Source organism: Palaemon carinicauda, chromosome 22 (genome assembly GCF_036898095.1).
Source record: "Palaemon carinicauda isolate YSFRI2023 chromosome 22, ASM3689809v2, whole genome shotgun sequence".
Taxonomy (NCBI): domain Eukaryota; kingdom Metazoa; phylum Arthropoda; class Malacostraca; order Decapoda; family Palaemonidae; genus Palaemon; species Palaemon carinicauda.
In genome coordinates this window covers 82,783,522-82,800,899 of record NC_090746.1, presented here as the reverse complement: position 1 = coordinate 82,800,899, position 17,378 = coordinate 82,783,522, and the positions used below count along the sequence as shown (strand labels likewise).

At 30.4% G+C, this 17,378-nt stretch overlaps 1 protein-coding gene across 4 annotated transcripts in view; it reads right to left on the bottom strand.

Annotated features, from left to right (window-relative positions):
- LOC137616567 (cytokine receptor-like) overlaps positions 1 to 17,378 on the bottom strand; it is a 160,092-nt gene that overhangs the window by 31,728 nt on the left and 110,986 nt on the right. For all 4 annotated transcript variants that reach the window (XM_068346440.1, XM_068346443.1, XM_068346444.1 and 1 more), the window contains 5 exons: positions 16,884 to 17,039; positions 16,398 to 16,585; positions 13,844 to 13,973; positions 12,839 to 12,976; positions 10,969 to 11,121 (listed from right to left, as the gene is read on the bottom strand). In XM_068346440.1, coding sequence (XP_068202541.1) covers positions 10,969 to 11,121; positions 12,839 to 12,976; positions 13,844 to 13,973; positions 16,398 to 16,585; positions 16,884 to 17,039 — 765 coding nt within the window. The remainder of the gene's footprint in view (positions 1 to 10,968; positions 11,122 to 12,838; positions 12,977 to 13,843; positions 13,974 to 16,397; positions 16,586 to 16,883; positions 17,040 to 17,378) is intronic.

The window sequence follows — 17,378 nt, the reverse complement described above, 5'->3', positions numbered from 1 at the left end:
TGTGGTTATGTAAAAACATAGAATTAGCTTTGATTAAGTGTCCTATAGGGCAAAAAATAAGTTTTATTCATGTGAAGTATGGAAGAAGGGAAGGTTATAAAAACTAGTAATAGTACTTACCTTTGATAAAAGAATATCACAAATATAGATTTTATATAAATAAACAGTAGACACAATTGTCATATCGTGAATGATTATCATCTCTAACAAATGAAATTTAACAAAACCATCAAGAATATTGCAATGGAATCACACCCTACATAGCTTATCATGCAATGCAAAATATGCCAAATATTACCTAGATAATTTCTCATGATCAATAATCAGTCATTAATGTAAATGTTTAGAATATTACCCGATAATATTTATATTATAATATTTTTTCGTTTGAAGCTTATGTTATGTATAAGTTCAACATAGTAATGTTAAACGCCACCATATTGTTGAATTTAATCATACAACCATGATTAATATAATGAAGGCAACCTTAATTTCATACATATTTTCCCTATCTCTAGAAATTTCTAGTTGTAAACTGAAATAGAATCTAATCTAAGTAAGTCCAATGATTTTTATATTAATTTTTTTCCTCAAGAAAGCAGCATCTTGGGGGAAATAACAAAATTGTAATCTTTATATAAGATTACTGCGAGGTAATATCATATTACGAGTATATTTACCACATCAATTTTGACTAGTTAGAGTAAAGGAATGAATAACTCGCTGTTTCAGTATGATTATTGACGTTCGTCAAATGCATTTTTTTGCACATCCCAAATTTTAGCCTATAGGTCAATACTGCAATAGAGTACAGTATGATAATTTGACCATTTCTGCTTTTCACGAAATATCGTTTCTTATCATGTCATAATCAAAAGATCCTTATTTTACTGAATTTAATAACCTTATATTTATAAAGAATCGAGCCAAAAGATTTGATTCTATCATATTTCTCTATAATCCACTGATTCGCAGTAAAATATACGGAATTGTTGATGACATTGTCATGATTTTTTTCCCTAAACTCTGTGTTTGGTGAGCCGCCCTAGTATATGTTGCAATGGAAAATTATCTGAACAGTAATGTTCTATATTCAAGAACTATAGGTGAGATTTACAAGAATATTTTGTCATACACATAAATTAAATTAATCTGCTAAATTTCATATTACTATTGTCAATCATATCCTTAAATATAGTTTAGCTCAGTCAAAATTTGTGGACATATTCATCCATGTGTCCCAGAAAGACCTTTAAATTTGTTATTACTGGAAGAGTCAGCGTATATCAACACGTGGTAAATTGTTCCAAACCAAATATTTTCTATCATATCAATTGAATTACTACTTACAGAAACATTCCAAACTTTAATAAATGGAATTTCGTTTCTTATCGCCAGTAAGTATGGCCACTATTACTGAGATTTGTAAAATTTTATAACTTTCATACATTACTGGTAATATAATAACGCCTACTGTGGCATCTACTGGTTGTCTTATGTTCTTTAAATTTTCATATCTTCCCAGAGAAATTTGGCAAAAATAATTAAAGGGTCAAAAACGTATGGTTACAGTTAACACGAAATCTAGGTTAACTGTACATTTCTTCATGACAAAAAACTTCCCTCAGGGCCTCAGGGGTACAATTTGGGTTTAGTATAGAGCCTTGAGTATAAATGTAGCATTCACTTCCATAACTATTTCTCTGCTTTGCTGCCAAGAGGATTTTTATGCATCATATGGATTTCATATTTTATTGTAATATCTTTAGGAATACTTAATTCTTTTATTCCTTGATTTTTTATATGGTAATTTCGAATATTTAAATTATATGTTGTTGTACTTTGGTGCTTGCAAATAAATTGTGTAGCAGCTGTGATTATCTTGAATCATGTTTCCTTACATGTGTTTATATACTGTTCATAAACAATTGCCAATAAAATAATTTTGACTCTAAACCACGTTTTATTTTGCATTCCTATTTTTAACAATATTATCTATAGAGAAACCTCCTTACAAAAAAACAAAAGTAAAAATTATCTACACAGAGGTAAGGATCCTACTTTAAGCAGATTTAAATTTTCCGTTTCAGCTCAGGAACAGCATGAAGAAACCCTAGTTCTCACAAAGTCCACATTGTCATTAGAAAACATGTGACATTGCTTGTTCAGCTTATAGAACAAAAGAGAGGACTTCAAATACTTCTATAAATGTTACAAAATGAAAGAAGGAAGGCCTCCTCTCTTACAAAACTATTTCTGAACTGATGAACAAGATGCTTTCGATTTTGTATGTCCTGAATTCTACAATGAAAACCCTTATTATTGGTATTTGTTTAGCTTGCTCTCTATTCTATAAAATTCCAGAAATTAGACTTGTAGATATCCAGAATTAGTTAATTGGTTATAATTGGCAATCTGCTTAAACGAGTATTTCTTCTACAACACGTATAATTACCACATTCTTCAGAAAAAGAGGAATGCAAAGCACTTACTACTTCATCTGCGAGTTAGCCATTTTTATGCTGAACTTCTACGTCACTATATACACCATACTGATAGCTAGATTAAAAAAAATGGCCTAAAGTTTCCCTTGACTTCTCCAAATTGCATTGTATGAAAAAATGATATTAATACTGATAAAATGATCTAGCATTTCTTTTAGATCATATGAACTATACAGGAAACATTTGAAACTACATCTCATAATAATGATTAGTCATTTTTTTCTAATTATCTCTGATAAAGTACGAGTTATTGTGAATATTTTGAATGGGCAACATTAACTTTATATCCTGCACAAGAATATTTCCCAATTTGTATTGATAGATATTTATATACTGCGCCAATTTAATGGAGCTACTTAATCAGTCTATCAATCTTTTTGAATGTTTCTTTATGTAAAACTGATATTTTATCAGAAGAAACCAGTCAAGCAACAAAATGAAACATCGATTTCCACATGCCTTCCATTCAGATATATTTAAAATTACAGACAATCTAAACACTATAAATATTACATATCTTATTGAATATCCTAAACCATAATAATAACGTAGAAAGTTTTATTATATTAATTCCGACAATTCTATTTGCCAGCTCCCTCGACAAACCAAAATATATTATCAGGTTGAAGCATTTTCAAATAAAATTCAATAAATTAGTGCTAATGCATAACTGCGCTATTTTTTCCTAAAGGCATAAAATGCCATATATATAAACATCAAGAGATAAGCAACTTAGTTACTTATGCATTAAAAAGCCAAAGTATAAGCTTAAATACATTACTGACTTTCCCTAATAAAAGCCAAAATACATCATCAGTCACAGAATAATTTGACTGAACTTTGGGCATCAAAAGGGCATGGATACCAAGTCGCTATCTTTAATATTACTTCTACACCTACATACACTAACAGCTTCGATAATGACAAATGTTCGGCAATTCAATGCCCGACTTATTTCCAAAACTGATTATTGCATTGTCTGATCATGATAATATGTGGTAAAATATGATTCCATTACATATATGATAAGGATGACTTTCATAAAGACTTGATGGTAGTATACTCACGATCATTTACCAGCATGAAACATACAAACCATGATATTTTTTTGTTACATATAAAATTACTTGCCACTAAACACTTCCGGTAAGCAATGAAAGATTTTTGCAGTTACACATTATCCATAACAGGGATATAACCACAATTGAATTGTCCCTTTTCCTGAAATTTATAATGCATTCATAAGATCACATTTTGTGACAATCCCAGAACAATCAGTATTTCAACATTATCAGTGATTAAGGTAATTTTAAAGCGATGGAAAAGAGCATCAAAATAGTGAAGATATTTGTTTACCTCAAAAGCAGTCTCTACAAAAAGCATTTACTTCAACAAGGATAGCACACCAAGGTAGAATGATTCAAAATTCAGACTTTTTCATTGAATGACAATAAAAAAGGTATATGAAAATATGATCATATATTGTTTTAGTAAATAACCTACTAGATTCAAAAGCAACAAAACCTTCACAGATATAGTACATCAATCTTTTTCTCTTGGGAAATAAAGGGGTATCATCTTTAAAAAAAATAATCCCGCAATGATATGTTTGGAAGACAACTGAGCTTAATTATCTTATAATTTTTGGATGACGTTGCGAGTAAAATACATACGGTACCCACTTAATCAATTGACATCAGTGCTTGGTATATAACTATGAAATCAATATGGAGGTTGCTTCTAAAAGGACTAATCATATATTTGGATTAAATCTATTGAATTGGAAGGAAAGCATTTCCTAAACATATAGAAGTTACTAACTCCAGAGAGACATTTAGATGGAGTGAAGAGACTAGAAGAATAACTAGCAAGAGAGTCTTTATAATTATAGTCTTTTTGCTTAGATTCCTGTGTAGGCTGGAATTGCCAACAATCTATAACTTTAGAGTTGAGAGGAAACTTAAACAGCAAAAATATCATGCATGACATAGCCCTAAAGACGTTTTCCATTATGAATTTATAAGCGTCAAAATATAGCTCTTTTCGTAAAATCTCTTTCAGTATTTCTAATAATATTTTGCGTGTATAAAGTGTTCTAAAGATGGAAATAAATGGTAATAAGAATTTGACAGCAGTGCAAATTATAGATGCAATACCTAAATATAAAAAAAAAAGTTTCCAATTACATTACCTAATGATTGTTAAAAATTTCATCTTGATTCAAGTAAGGATTTTATTTATAATGTTTCTGGATTACCAATCTTGATTAATCCTTTGGCCTTATTAATTTAGTATATGTAAGGCCCTCTCCCACTATGTTGTTAAAAGTTCCACATCCAGCTATCATTCCAATCATTTACTCATATGATACAACTTACATAACACACACACACACACACACACACACATATATATATATATATATATATATACATATATACACACACAGACATATATATATATATATATATATATATACACACACATATATATATATATATATATATATATATATATATATACACTCACACACACGTATATATATATATATATATATATATATATATATATATATATATATATATATATATATATAGATATACAGTACACACATAGACATATAAACACACCCATATACATACTGTACCTATATATATATATATATATATATATATATATATATATATATATATATATATATATATATATATATATACTGTATATTATACTGTGATTTTACCTTTTGTTTTGATATGATTTCTTAAAAAAGTTTTAAACTTCAAGCCTGCCACAAATGTCTTCATAACTATTATCTTGTTCTTTTTATTTAATTATCTTATACTCATTGAATGAACTTTGACATTTATCTAAATCTTCCGTAATGATATAGCGGGAAAACCATATGCAAAATCATTAAAGTTATTCAATATAGAATGCCAAGACTTGAGTCCCGTATCAAATATCTTCAGAAATTAAAGCTTGGTTTATCTGCTTATAGTGAATATTATAAAAACCCCTATTATGACAACATCCAACAAGTAAGGGAAGAAATTGTAAGTTTGGAACAGTTTTGTTGTTATACCTAAGAAATATGATACCTAAAAGATTTCATAAATGCCGAATAAAGGTTTATCAAATAGTCATAAATATGTGTTACACCAGACTATATGATAGTGTATGGAAGTAATAGAAAGAATTTCCACAAATAAATTAATATAACAGACTCTTACTGCCATACTAACTCTTCCATGAAATATCCAGGTACCTTACAGTTTTTTATTTCTATTATCCTAGAGCTCCAAATAACAAAAGAGGCTAAAGAATTTTGAATTTTTATAAAATGTTTTAAAACTATTTTTTCCCCAGCAAAAACTTAAAATCTTACATACAGTATACCTCCTTCAGCCTGTATTAGGTGAAACAGAATACCCAAATTCTAGGTAACTTTTATGGTTATCAAAGCTAAAATTAGCTGAGTGTAGGGATTTTTTTTCCTTCAAAGAGATTCCTAACTGCATGATTAGACATATTAGGAGGCTTAGGATTCTTTGAAACATAACCCTGAATAAGCTAACACGAAATTGTACACTTCTATGCAGTATGTAAATAAAAAAGTATACATTTTGACATGAAAAAACACAGGTCATAACAGTATGACTACAATTTTGAGCTCCCTAGCTCTGGCAAAAATGATAAATTGCCTAAACAGTTTCCAAAACTGACGATTTACACCCTAGAGAAGATATCTCTTTATCTAAGAAAGAACATCAGAAATAATAAAGGAAATGTGAATATTTCCATATAGCCAATCTGAAGGTCCTGTTAGCAAGAAAACACCCAATATGCCTGAAGAAAGGCCTTGAAGTATGCGATACCCTTCTTACAATTTTCAATGGTGCACATACATCCCTCGATTGTGGTCAGGAAGTTTGTAAGTTTGGCTTTGATTTTAGTGCTGCCTTTGACTTTTAATCATGAGGACCTTGTTTTTAAACTCAAAGAGTTGGGAATAGATGTTTTTTTTTTCTTAGCATCATTATTGATTTTTGAAAAATATATTGTAAAGATTAGTTGATGATGGGCATCATTGTGAGCATAGGAATGTAATATCTGGTGTTCCTCAGGGTAGTCTTCTGGACCCATTACATGTCGTTCTCTATATACATGATATGTGGTTTGACATAGAAACATACCCATTGCATATTCAGATGATGCTACTCTCTTTGCATCAATTCTTTCTCAATGTAGATCTGGAGTCAAGGACAGTGGCTCCTCAACACCCAGATCTCTGCACTGATAACACCACTGTATTTAAATTATATACAGCTCCTTTAAAATTTCAGGTGTGATTCTTGACTTTCTTCATAGTTTACATATAACAGATCTATTTCAACATTGTTACTGATTATAAGATATTCTATATTTTTAATTCATTAATTCTCATATATTAGTTTCTTTATTTCCTTATTTTCATTCTTCACTGGGCTATTATTCTTGGGCTTGTAATACCCTGCTTTTCCAACTAGGGTTGTAGTTTAGCTAGTAATAGTAATATTAGAAAAACGTAAATTTAGTTATTAGGGTGTAATTCATGCTGAATTCCAAATAGGTTTTCTTTATGCACATAACATAACTGTCTACTAGGCTAAAAAGCTGAATGTGATAATGTACCCATCTAGGCACCAAACACTCAATTTCATCTATTTCAACTGGTAGTCATGATTTAGTCCATAGAAGTTTTGAAAAAGAAGACAATCTGGATATACTGTACTGTAATTCTGCCTTTAATCTAGTCCTACTAAGCTTGTAGTGTCTCTTAAACAAATCCCAAAAATATCATGTCTCCTGTATCTATTGAACGAGTGTTTATATAGTCAACAGTCTTACAAACAGTTCTACAAACTATACAGTAGTAGTCAATTTCAAAAATAAAAATAGAATCAACTCAATTGCTAAATCTGAGTTGTTCCTCCAAGTACTGATGCTACTGGTAAATCATCTGTCCAAAACTAGTAACTTTCATTGATCTAATATTCCAAATTATTCATGAGATTAAAATGGAGTTTATTTCAATATCTACAGCTATAATGCTAATTTCTGAAATTATCCAAGGTGATGAAAGTCTATTTTGTATTATTATAGGACCAAAATCAGGAAATATAACTTAGGTTGTCTCTGCAGATTGTGCATATATATGAGTTATGGTAAAAACTTTTCTTGCTTAAGAAAGGGGTGATACAGCAAACCTGTTTAAAAGTATGTCAGATACTAGATATCAGCTTTGATCCACAATTACACCCAAACAATAGCCCAGTGCTGTAACCTTGACAACATATATTCAGACTGAAATCTAATACTGAAAATTACATCATCCATATCAGGGACTGATACATTCCCAATTATTGTCTGAGATCGGATGGGTGCAGACACCATAGTGATGATATGAGAATTTCAAGAGACCAGGATACATCTCACTTACTTGAACAGTAATCAGACAATTAACCCAAAATAAAAGTCTGGTATCAAAGTACTCCATGACTACTGGACAATCAAATGAGTTGGGAAGGTGAGGTGAAGGAGATAATTAGAAATTTAGAAATGCTAATCAACATGACAAAATAACTAATTTTCTCTCCATTTTCTACATCTGCAGTGCATTCTTAAAGCCCTTTGAAAATTGTAGCTCACATATAAAAAATACTGTTTATTTATGTGAGACTCAGATATACAATATAATCTTCCAAAAGACAAATTTCCAGCTTAAGAATTGAACACAAATAAAGACACGAACCTCCAGAATATCTGCTGTACAGAACTGAGACAAGTCTCATGAACCATAAGAAACAGCTAAGAGTTGAGTATCAAACATAAAAACTAACCTAGTAAAGTACTATGGCTATATGTGTATGTATGTATTGAATAAATACCTGAGGTAATCATGAAAATCAATAAAAAAAATGGCCATGTATAATATACATGAAAAATGGGACAAAGCCATAAAAAATTATGTGGAATATTAAATGAATAGATATCATGTAATGACTACAGAAAAGAGGTGAACGACACTTGGAACACAATCTATCAACATTAAAAAGTTATGAAGCAAAGGATCTACTAGTTGTAAGCAAATTGTTGACTTCAAAACCACAATAAGGAAGATTAACCACAATTCAATAACCAACAATGAAAGACCAAGTCATTTACCCCTGTTTGGGATGATCAGTTTCACTTCCTCCTGATAAATTTCATATGTAAAATAGAAGTGTTAGTACTTGTATAAGAACATAAAATCATTGTTGTGTAAGTAAGACCATCAGTGGCCTTCAAGAAACATTTTATTTATGCTTTGTGCCTGTTGATTGGTCTATTGATGTTTCAGTAACTACATCTGAAGATGAAATTAACTGTGAAGCAGTGAGGTGTCCTCCTCCTAAAGTCACTGCAACCTTGAAATCAGTTGTTAGAGAAGAATCTGTGAAGGCTCCTTGAGAGTGGCCTTCCAATGAATGTTCAGTAGTGATTTCCACAAATGGAAGAGCTTCAAAGTTCTTTTGATTTAGCTCCTTTCCATCAACTGGAATTTGGCTCACAGCTTGTGGTGTTATTTCATCAATATTGATTTCATGAATTCTTTCCATTACTGGGTCCCCTATATTTCCATTTAATCTTTTCATAGCTTGACTTTTTGACTCTGAAACATCATACAATGTTTCAAGAAGATCAAAAAAGTTTCCATTACCCTTAAAACTAAATTCAATCTCACCATCTCCAGAGCTTATTAATTGTACATTTACTCCTTTGGATTTTATAAGATCTGCAAAAGGACAACTGGGGTTCATATTATTATGTTCTGCTTGATTTATCTCAGGTTCTGGTTGAGCAACAGAATATGAGTTCTCAACAGTAGATCTTTTCTGGTAATCCTCTGATGTAAGCCTTGAACCATATTGAGATTGACTCTTGTAGAACTGGTCACGATCATTACCTAAACTGGAAACCAGTGGAAAGAGTTCTCTCAATTGTTTATCCTTATGAGAAGTTCCTCGAACATCACCATTAAAAGATCCAATAATGCGGTATATAAGGGAAGAATAGGGTGTTGGTTGATCAGTAGGCCATGTAACACTACTTTCCTTTTCAGGACCATCTTCCTGCAATTGCATTTTTAAATTTCCATTGAAGATACTCAGCAGACTTCCATTAGATGTCACTCCAACTTCTCTTACTGAAGGAATCTCTTTATGTGGATGAGATGAATTAAGAATTTCAACAATTTCGATGTTATCCTCCTTGGGTATTTCAGCAAAAATAATAGCAGATTCATTTGCCAAAAGTGGTAATGATCTATTATCTAAATCCTTTCTGGTAGCATTTTCTATGTTGAAAAGTTGTAAATCAAATACTTCTTTTGCTCCAGGGTCTCTCCTTATATCTAATTCTAAAATATCATTCGCCATCACGGTTTTTTCTTTAGATATTGAAGGCCCTGACAAATTATCCTTTTCAAACAGTGGCTGAGACTCATTTAATTCCAGTTGCTCAAGATCCCTACCTTCTTGCAAAATGACTTGCATTTTTGAAATACCAAGAGGCATACTCCTTGAAGGCAATGTATTTCTTTCATCTCTTTTTACTGTCATTATATCTCTCCCAGATACTGACTGATGAGATGAAAACATACTTCCATCAAGGGGTAAAACTTCTTCAAAATCACTAAAATCCCCATTAGGTTTTCTCAACTGGGAAGAATGTTGGTACAGTGCCTTCAAAATGCTGTAAGGGTTACCTGCACCTTTGAGACTGAATTCAAATTTAGTATCAGATGCATTTATTCGAACTTCAGATCCTGGTGACTTCATGAGGTTTAGGAGAGGGCAACTTGATTTATGAGATATTTGGTTAGGGTAAGGATAAATATAAGGTTTAGGATATTCATTATGTTTGGGCTGTATGTAAGTACTTTTTGGAAGAAGAGAAATATCTCTCATTTCTACATTCTGTTTGCTAATTTCTACATTCTTTAAAAAACTACCTACTTCAATATCATGATCATAAGCGGATTCTTTTTCCTGTTTTGAAAGGTACCCGATACCACTGTCTGCTATTGCCCCTTTTGTTTCATTATTACTAACCCTTGTTGTATTCATATTATGAACATTTTTAGACACTGTGTGTCTGCCACCATAACTTTCACCATAATTAACTTTATCTTTCACATTCAAGTTCCTGTCATCACTTTCAGACTTTGAACTTCCCATCAACACTCTCCATGTATTACGACCCCTTTCATCCCCAGGAATTTTAAAAACTTTATTACTGTGCATATGTGGCAAAAGAGAACTGCTTGTAATGGGATTTTTAAAAATATTTATCACTGTATTATACTGATTGTTCTGTGGAAGGTGAACTAAGATGATCTGAAGCTTTTCGGAAGTGTTAGGAACATGATCAGGACTGTAGCTACCTGTTAAATAGCATGTGACACTCTCCTCCTTCCATGGGCCAAAGAGTTTCTGCGCTGATTCGTTGTAAGTAACTGCACGCAGCTTGATGGTTATATCTTTTTCTTCTTTTGTACATGTAATATTGAGCTCCCTGATGTTAATAGAGGCTGCATCTGAAATAAAAGATTAAAATAAATATAAAAATCCATAAAATTCAGAGTATCATTTGCAAAAGCATGAGCTATAAAGATGTATTTCTAAACTATATCATACAGACGCATGTACACAACAAACATACTTATATATATAGATATATACACCAACATATCCTATGTGTATATATTAATATGTATATATATATATATATATATATATATATATATACTGTATATATATGTATTTATATATACTGTATGTATATATATATATATATATATATATATATATATATATACATATATATATATATATATATATATATATATATATATATATATATATATATATATATATATATATATATATATATATATATATATATATATAACATTTGTAGGTTTATCATTTGACAATCTGATTATTTGCAAGAGGCCACTGAATACTTCAACATAATAATTCAGTCATAATCATAATAGTTATATAGAAGCAAATAAAAGACAAATTCACAATTATAAAACAGCCAATACAGGACTGCACCATAGCCCTTTCAATCACACTGCACGCAAATAATTTTTCCCTTAAACCTAGGACCTTATTTTGGGATGTATTATTAAACTTGTCTTAGCGAAGAAACTATTAGCCCTGGTAAGCAAATCTTTTTCTTATATAACTGAATAAACTTCCTTTTCATTCATATACAGTTTTGCGTACTTTGTAAAAATCTTACACAAGAAAAAATTATTGAAGAAGAATTAAGTCATATGAGGACTTAAGGACGTAAAAAACCCAAATATAAAATACATTTTAAGGAATTCAAAGTGTAAAGTGAAAAGGCATTAAGGATATTTATAAAAGCCATTACTTTTAGAAAAGTTTGAAAGTTCACCTAAAGCATATAACAGTTTTTGTCTCTTCAATCTGTCTCTTCTGGAAGAGAACTCCTCAAGTAATACAGGACAGAAGTATGACAAAAAAATTCTAAAATCAATAGTATTTACAGTTATATAACTGCAAATAAATGACATACATTCATAGTCAAATAACAACAGTGGGTCGGGGTGAGCTAACAAAATTGATATATTATTTATATATAGGTGAATCTTCTAACCTTTTAATAATAATGGGTTTCTGTCATTTCTAATAACACACTTATGTATGCCTGTTATATCACTGTGAATATTCTTCTGTACTTGTAGTTATACAAGTCCAAGCTATTTATTTCAGTTACATGAGCAGCACATGTTTCCATATTTTCATGATATTATGTTATCTCTATTACCTAACTCCTGAAAATGTTAAGGAACAACTGTATGCATAGGTATATGTATATGCATACACAAATATACAGTGTATACCAATATATATACATATACATACACACACACACACACACACACACATATATATATATATATATATATATATATATATATATATATACATATTACACACATACACACACACATATATATATATATATATATATATATATATATATACAGTATATATACATACATACATATGTATATATATATATATATATATATATATATATATATATATATATATATATATATATATAAAATAATGTAGCTACAACAATGTATATACCATTCCAATTTTTACTCTTATGCAGAAAATTCATTTGAAACAATTTACTTTTCCTATACAGTAATTTGGAAAAACGATTATTATGTACACAGGAAGATATCATGGTGATTCTGTACTTACTTGCTTCTGTTTCATGAATATGTTCCGTAGAGTTGACAGTGTACAAGAGCTGATAAAAACACTTTGGTCCGTTAGTGCATTCATGTTCCCATTTCACATAATCATCCACTTGTGAAATGTCATCAACTTTTGAAGGAGCTGAAAAGAAGGGATATTGGTGTGAAATACTTTGAGCATAGACTAAAAAGATGTTTACAAATAAGACTAAATACCTGAACTGTAAATATTTATTACTGACAGGATATGACATGATGCATTTTCTCAACTACTATATTCTTATATTGAAAGTTAGAGAAAACATTAAAATTTCTTCTATTAAAAATTTCAGAACAAATAATCCTTTTGGGATACTGTCCTTACTTTAAATTTCTAACTATCTATTGAATAGGTTTAAGAGTTAAAGTGCATCATTTGTTTTCTATAAATAATCCCGTAAAAACCACAATAGCTCTCTCTCTCTCTCTCTCTCTCTCTCTCTCTCTCTCTCTCTCTCTCTCTCTCTCTCTCTCTCCTATTACAATGCTGTATAAGGCTTAGTTCCCGCTAAGCCTCTCTATCTCTCTTTCTCCATATAAGTTTGACACATACCCTGAACTTCCATAATTTCTAGTCTTATATTTCCATTTATATAAATGTTATTCAATTTACTAAGATGAATAACCTCTAGGGAATGATCTCAACGAGACAATCCCTCATCAATGGTGGGGCAGGGAAAATGATGAACAGGTAATAAGTAGGTAATCTCTCTCCCTTGCTCTCATACATAAAAGTATTTTTTTTCTTTTATGGTTAAATACTAAAGAATATGATAAAACTTTGAGACAAACAACAATGTGCACTTTACCTTTTATCCTTTAATAACATATATTCATATTTCTTGCTCATTATTAAGAGCAGTTGAATAAAGATGGGATTTTTAAAAGAAAAAATTGAAACAAAATTGTATCTAGTTAGAAATAAGTACCATTTTTTTTTTAATGAAAAAACATTATATAAAGCACTTACCTCCAATCTTAGTTTTGATCACTGTTTCAGAATAGTTGTTTCCACATGACACATCACTATGCTCCATTTCAGTACAGGCAATGACTTTGAAACTGTACTTAGTGAAAGGATCCAAATCAGTCACGTTATACTGTAAAGAAATAAAATAAAATATTACATTGCTGATTAATGTAAACTATGATCATAGATATTGTCACCTTTCACAATTATTGTTTATGTGAGGAATTGGTTTTAAGCCCTTACACATATATGCATCATACATTATATATACTGTAGATAAATTGAAATATTTTTTTTTCTTAAATGATATGGCTTAAGATATCAATAAAAAAAAACAAAAAAACATTGTGTATACCATCTCCTTTACAAAAAAAAAAAAAAAAAAAAAAAATAGACTCAACAACCTCCATCTATGATTCATTTGTAACATAAAATGATGATGATGACAATGATGCTGCTGAACAAGCAAAGTGAATAATATAAGTGTTGTGAAGGACAGCAACAACCTAGGTATCAGCTTACAAAGCATAGAAAATCTTATCTATTTCTAGGAATCTTTCAAGAAAAAAGTTGAAGACAACAGAGTTTCTTTTTATAAATGGTTCCCTTTTGAGGAACTTTGTAGTGACTAGTTTTATTTTATATTTTCAATCATCAGATGTTGAGTTTCAAATACACATTAAACTTAAACTTGCCATCCAAGGACTTTTGATATCTCTGAGATTGAAAACATTGCCCTACTTGTACATTATCCACACTGTTTTCTCTTTTTTATTTTGCTTCTTTTCTTTGATCTTCATATTTATATCTAATAATATTCTAACAAATTTGTTCTAACCTAAATACCGTTAAAGACATTGCCATTTTTCTCCATTTCTAGTAATGCTTTTTCTTTTTGTTCTGTCTATTTTTGTTAGTTTTCATCTTTATCCTCTGATAATGTTCTAATGTTTTAATATCTGAAAAATATCTATTATCCTAAATATTTCTCCATTTCACATATTGAAATGACTATGTTAGCTTCTCATTCTACAAAAAAATCTTATTTTTATTTTTCATTAACTCTAAAGGAGGCTATGAAGTTAATAACCACTTCATACCATATAAGCTCGACATAATACATTAAACATTCCTGGTTTCTTTTCTTCCACTTCGGATTTATAAATGTCTTCAATGTCCTAAGATAAACAACCTCAACCTTCAGCATTGAACCATATCCAGATCAGGGTTGGTGCAAATAAACCTTTTATTGATACCAAATACTGCAAGGATGGGTAAAGCGTTCACATCTTAGAATATACTCTGATTAACAGGCTTTGCAAAGTGGTCACATGAAGAAGTAAAATAATTGCCTAAAAAAGATTCATGTTTTCATTCAAAAGTCTTAGAATGGCATAAGGTATCTTTTTAATTTTATGGTCATCATTGGATTAAAACTGCAGAGACACGTTTTCTTATTGTATATTGAGTATATGGCACTTCCCTTTGTTCTCAAGGACAAGTGAGCTGTTTACCTTGTAGATCACAAATGACTTCATCATATTCCCCTCAAAATTACCACTCACACTATTACCAACATATGTCTACTTTTTCAGTCTTGAATATTTAAACTATGAGCCACTTTGTTGTAAATGTTCAATTCTGTAACAATCTTTCATAACAATCCCATTTTCCTGCAATTGAAATCTGTTTTGGAAGTTACTCATTCTCTTTGATTATTCATAATTCTACTAGAAATCTAGCTGCAGTTTCCTCACCATTTGATATGAATTATTTTGATATTTTCATGGTTTTCTATACCATACGTAATATAAAACCCAAAAGGCCATCCTTCAATATCTTGGATGCCTTGGTAACTATGAAACTTGTGCGTGGAAATATTAATCGAAGCTGTAAAACCTTTCTTTGAATGGTCTCTGGAAAATAATTTTTCACAATGAAATGTTTTTTATGTTAATTTGAAACTGATTAGTGTTAATTTAATGCCATATGCTACTAAGGTGAATATCAGTACTGAAATGTAAAACTGATGAATTGATGAAATGTTAATGAAAATTAACATTATTGCCTTGTTGTAAATGTTTATATATTACTCAATTCCAGTATACTTTGTCTGTATATGTTGACGAACATCAAATCCAAATGGCTCTTATGGACACGGTTTACAGTTGCTGTGTCACACCCTATGGTCACACAATGTTACCTCTTTACAATACTCTATAATAGATTATCTATTCTTGTGAATTCCAGCCAATTAACAAACATATTTTTCCAAGTAAACTCTACTGGAAATCTCTATCATTAGGCATACTTAAAGCAGTACTTCATAGGACTTCTTGGGTTGATTAGCTTTACCAGAATTACTACTTTTGTGCTTTGGAACCATATTTACTTAACAATGAAAACATATGATGCATACAGAATGAGTGCTGATACAACTCCTGAATAGTTTGGTTTCTTGCTCATGGAACTCTTTTCCAGGGTAAAATCAGAAGATGAAAGGTTTAGAGCTGAATCAAATGTTTACAGAGATAAATGGAACATTAATACTTACTTCAGTTATTTCTGATGAACTGCTGGCACTAACAGTTTCTTCTTTAGGACCATATGTAGATTCCCAAGAAAGTTTATATAAGGTGATCTTTCCATTTCTCTCAGAGGCATTAGGAGGTTTCCATGAAAGCCTTATCCAGGACTGATCAGTCTCAATTGTTTTGAAGTCTTCAGGTGGACTGGTAGGTTCTAAAATAATAATAAAATGAAATCCATAAGCAACATATGCAGACAGCAAAACATCAATAATGTAGATGAGACCAAATTTTTATCTCTACATACTACTCTACCTATATCTGGCATCATTACTTGAATTTTCATTTACAAAGTGGCACAATTATTTCCCAAATTATAACATTATGAAGAAATATGAACAAATATTTATCAATAATAGTTTTTGAACCCCTTACATAACTAGAAAAATATTGGATACAAAAACAAATTGTCATCCTCATAAATAAACATACAGCCAAAAAATACAACTTACTGTCTGGTTTAGTTTCCACAAGGACTGATTTACTCCATTTACTAAGTCCAATCTGTGTTAATATGGCAATATTGAAGATGTACTTTGTATATGGATGAAGATCACGTACAACATACTCCAAGGCAGTTTCCTCATTTATAGGTATATAAGACTTTTCTGGAAAAAAAGATAGGTATATAAAATAAATACTTATTACTTTCCATTTTAAATAGGAAGTATTGCTTTACAATCTTCCTTCTTTGTTAGTCTGCATACATCTAACAAACTACAGAATTTGAAGGGACTTATTTGGCCATAAAATTATTGATGAAGATTTCATTATCAATGAAAGCCTAAACTTTATTCATTAGACCCATACAGTCATACTGGAATACCACTGAAGTCAACTGGTAGGGAGAGAGGGAGGCAATTGTTGACTATCTAGCAAGGCTTATCCCATAGTGTTACGAACTTCAATATTATGAATGCATCTAAAGTGCAATTTCTAGTAGGGTA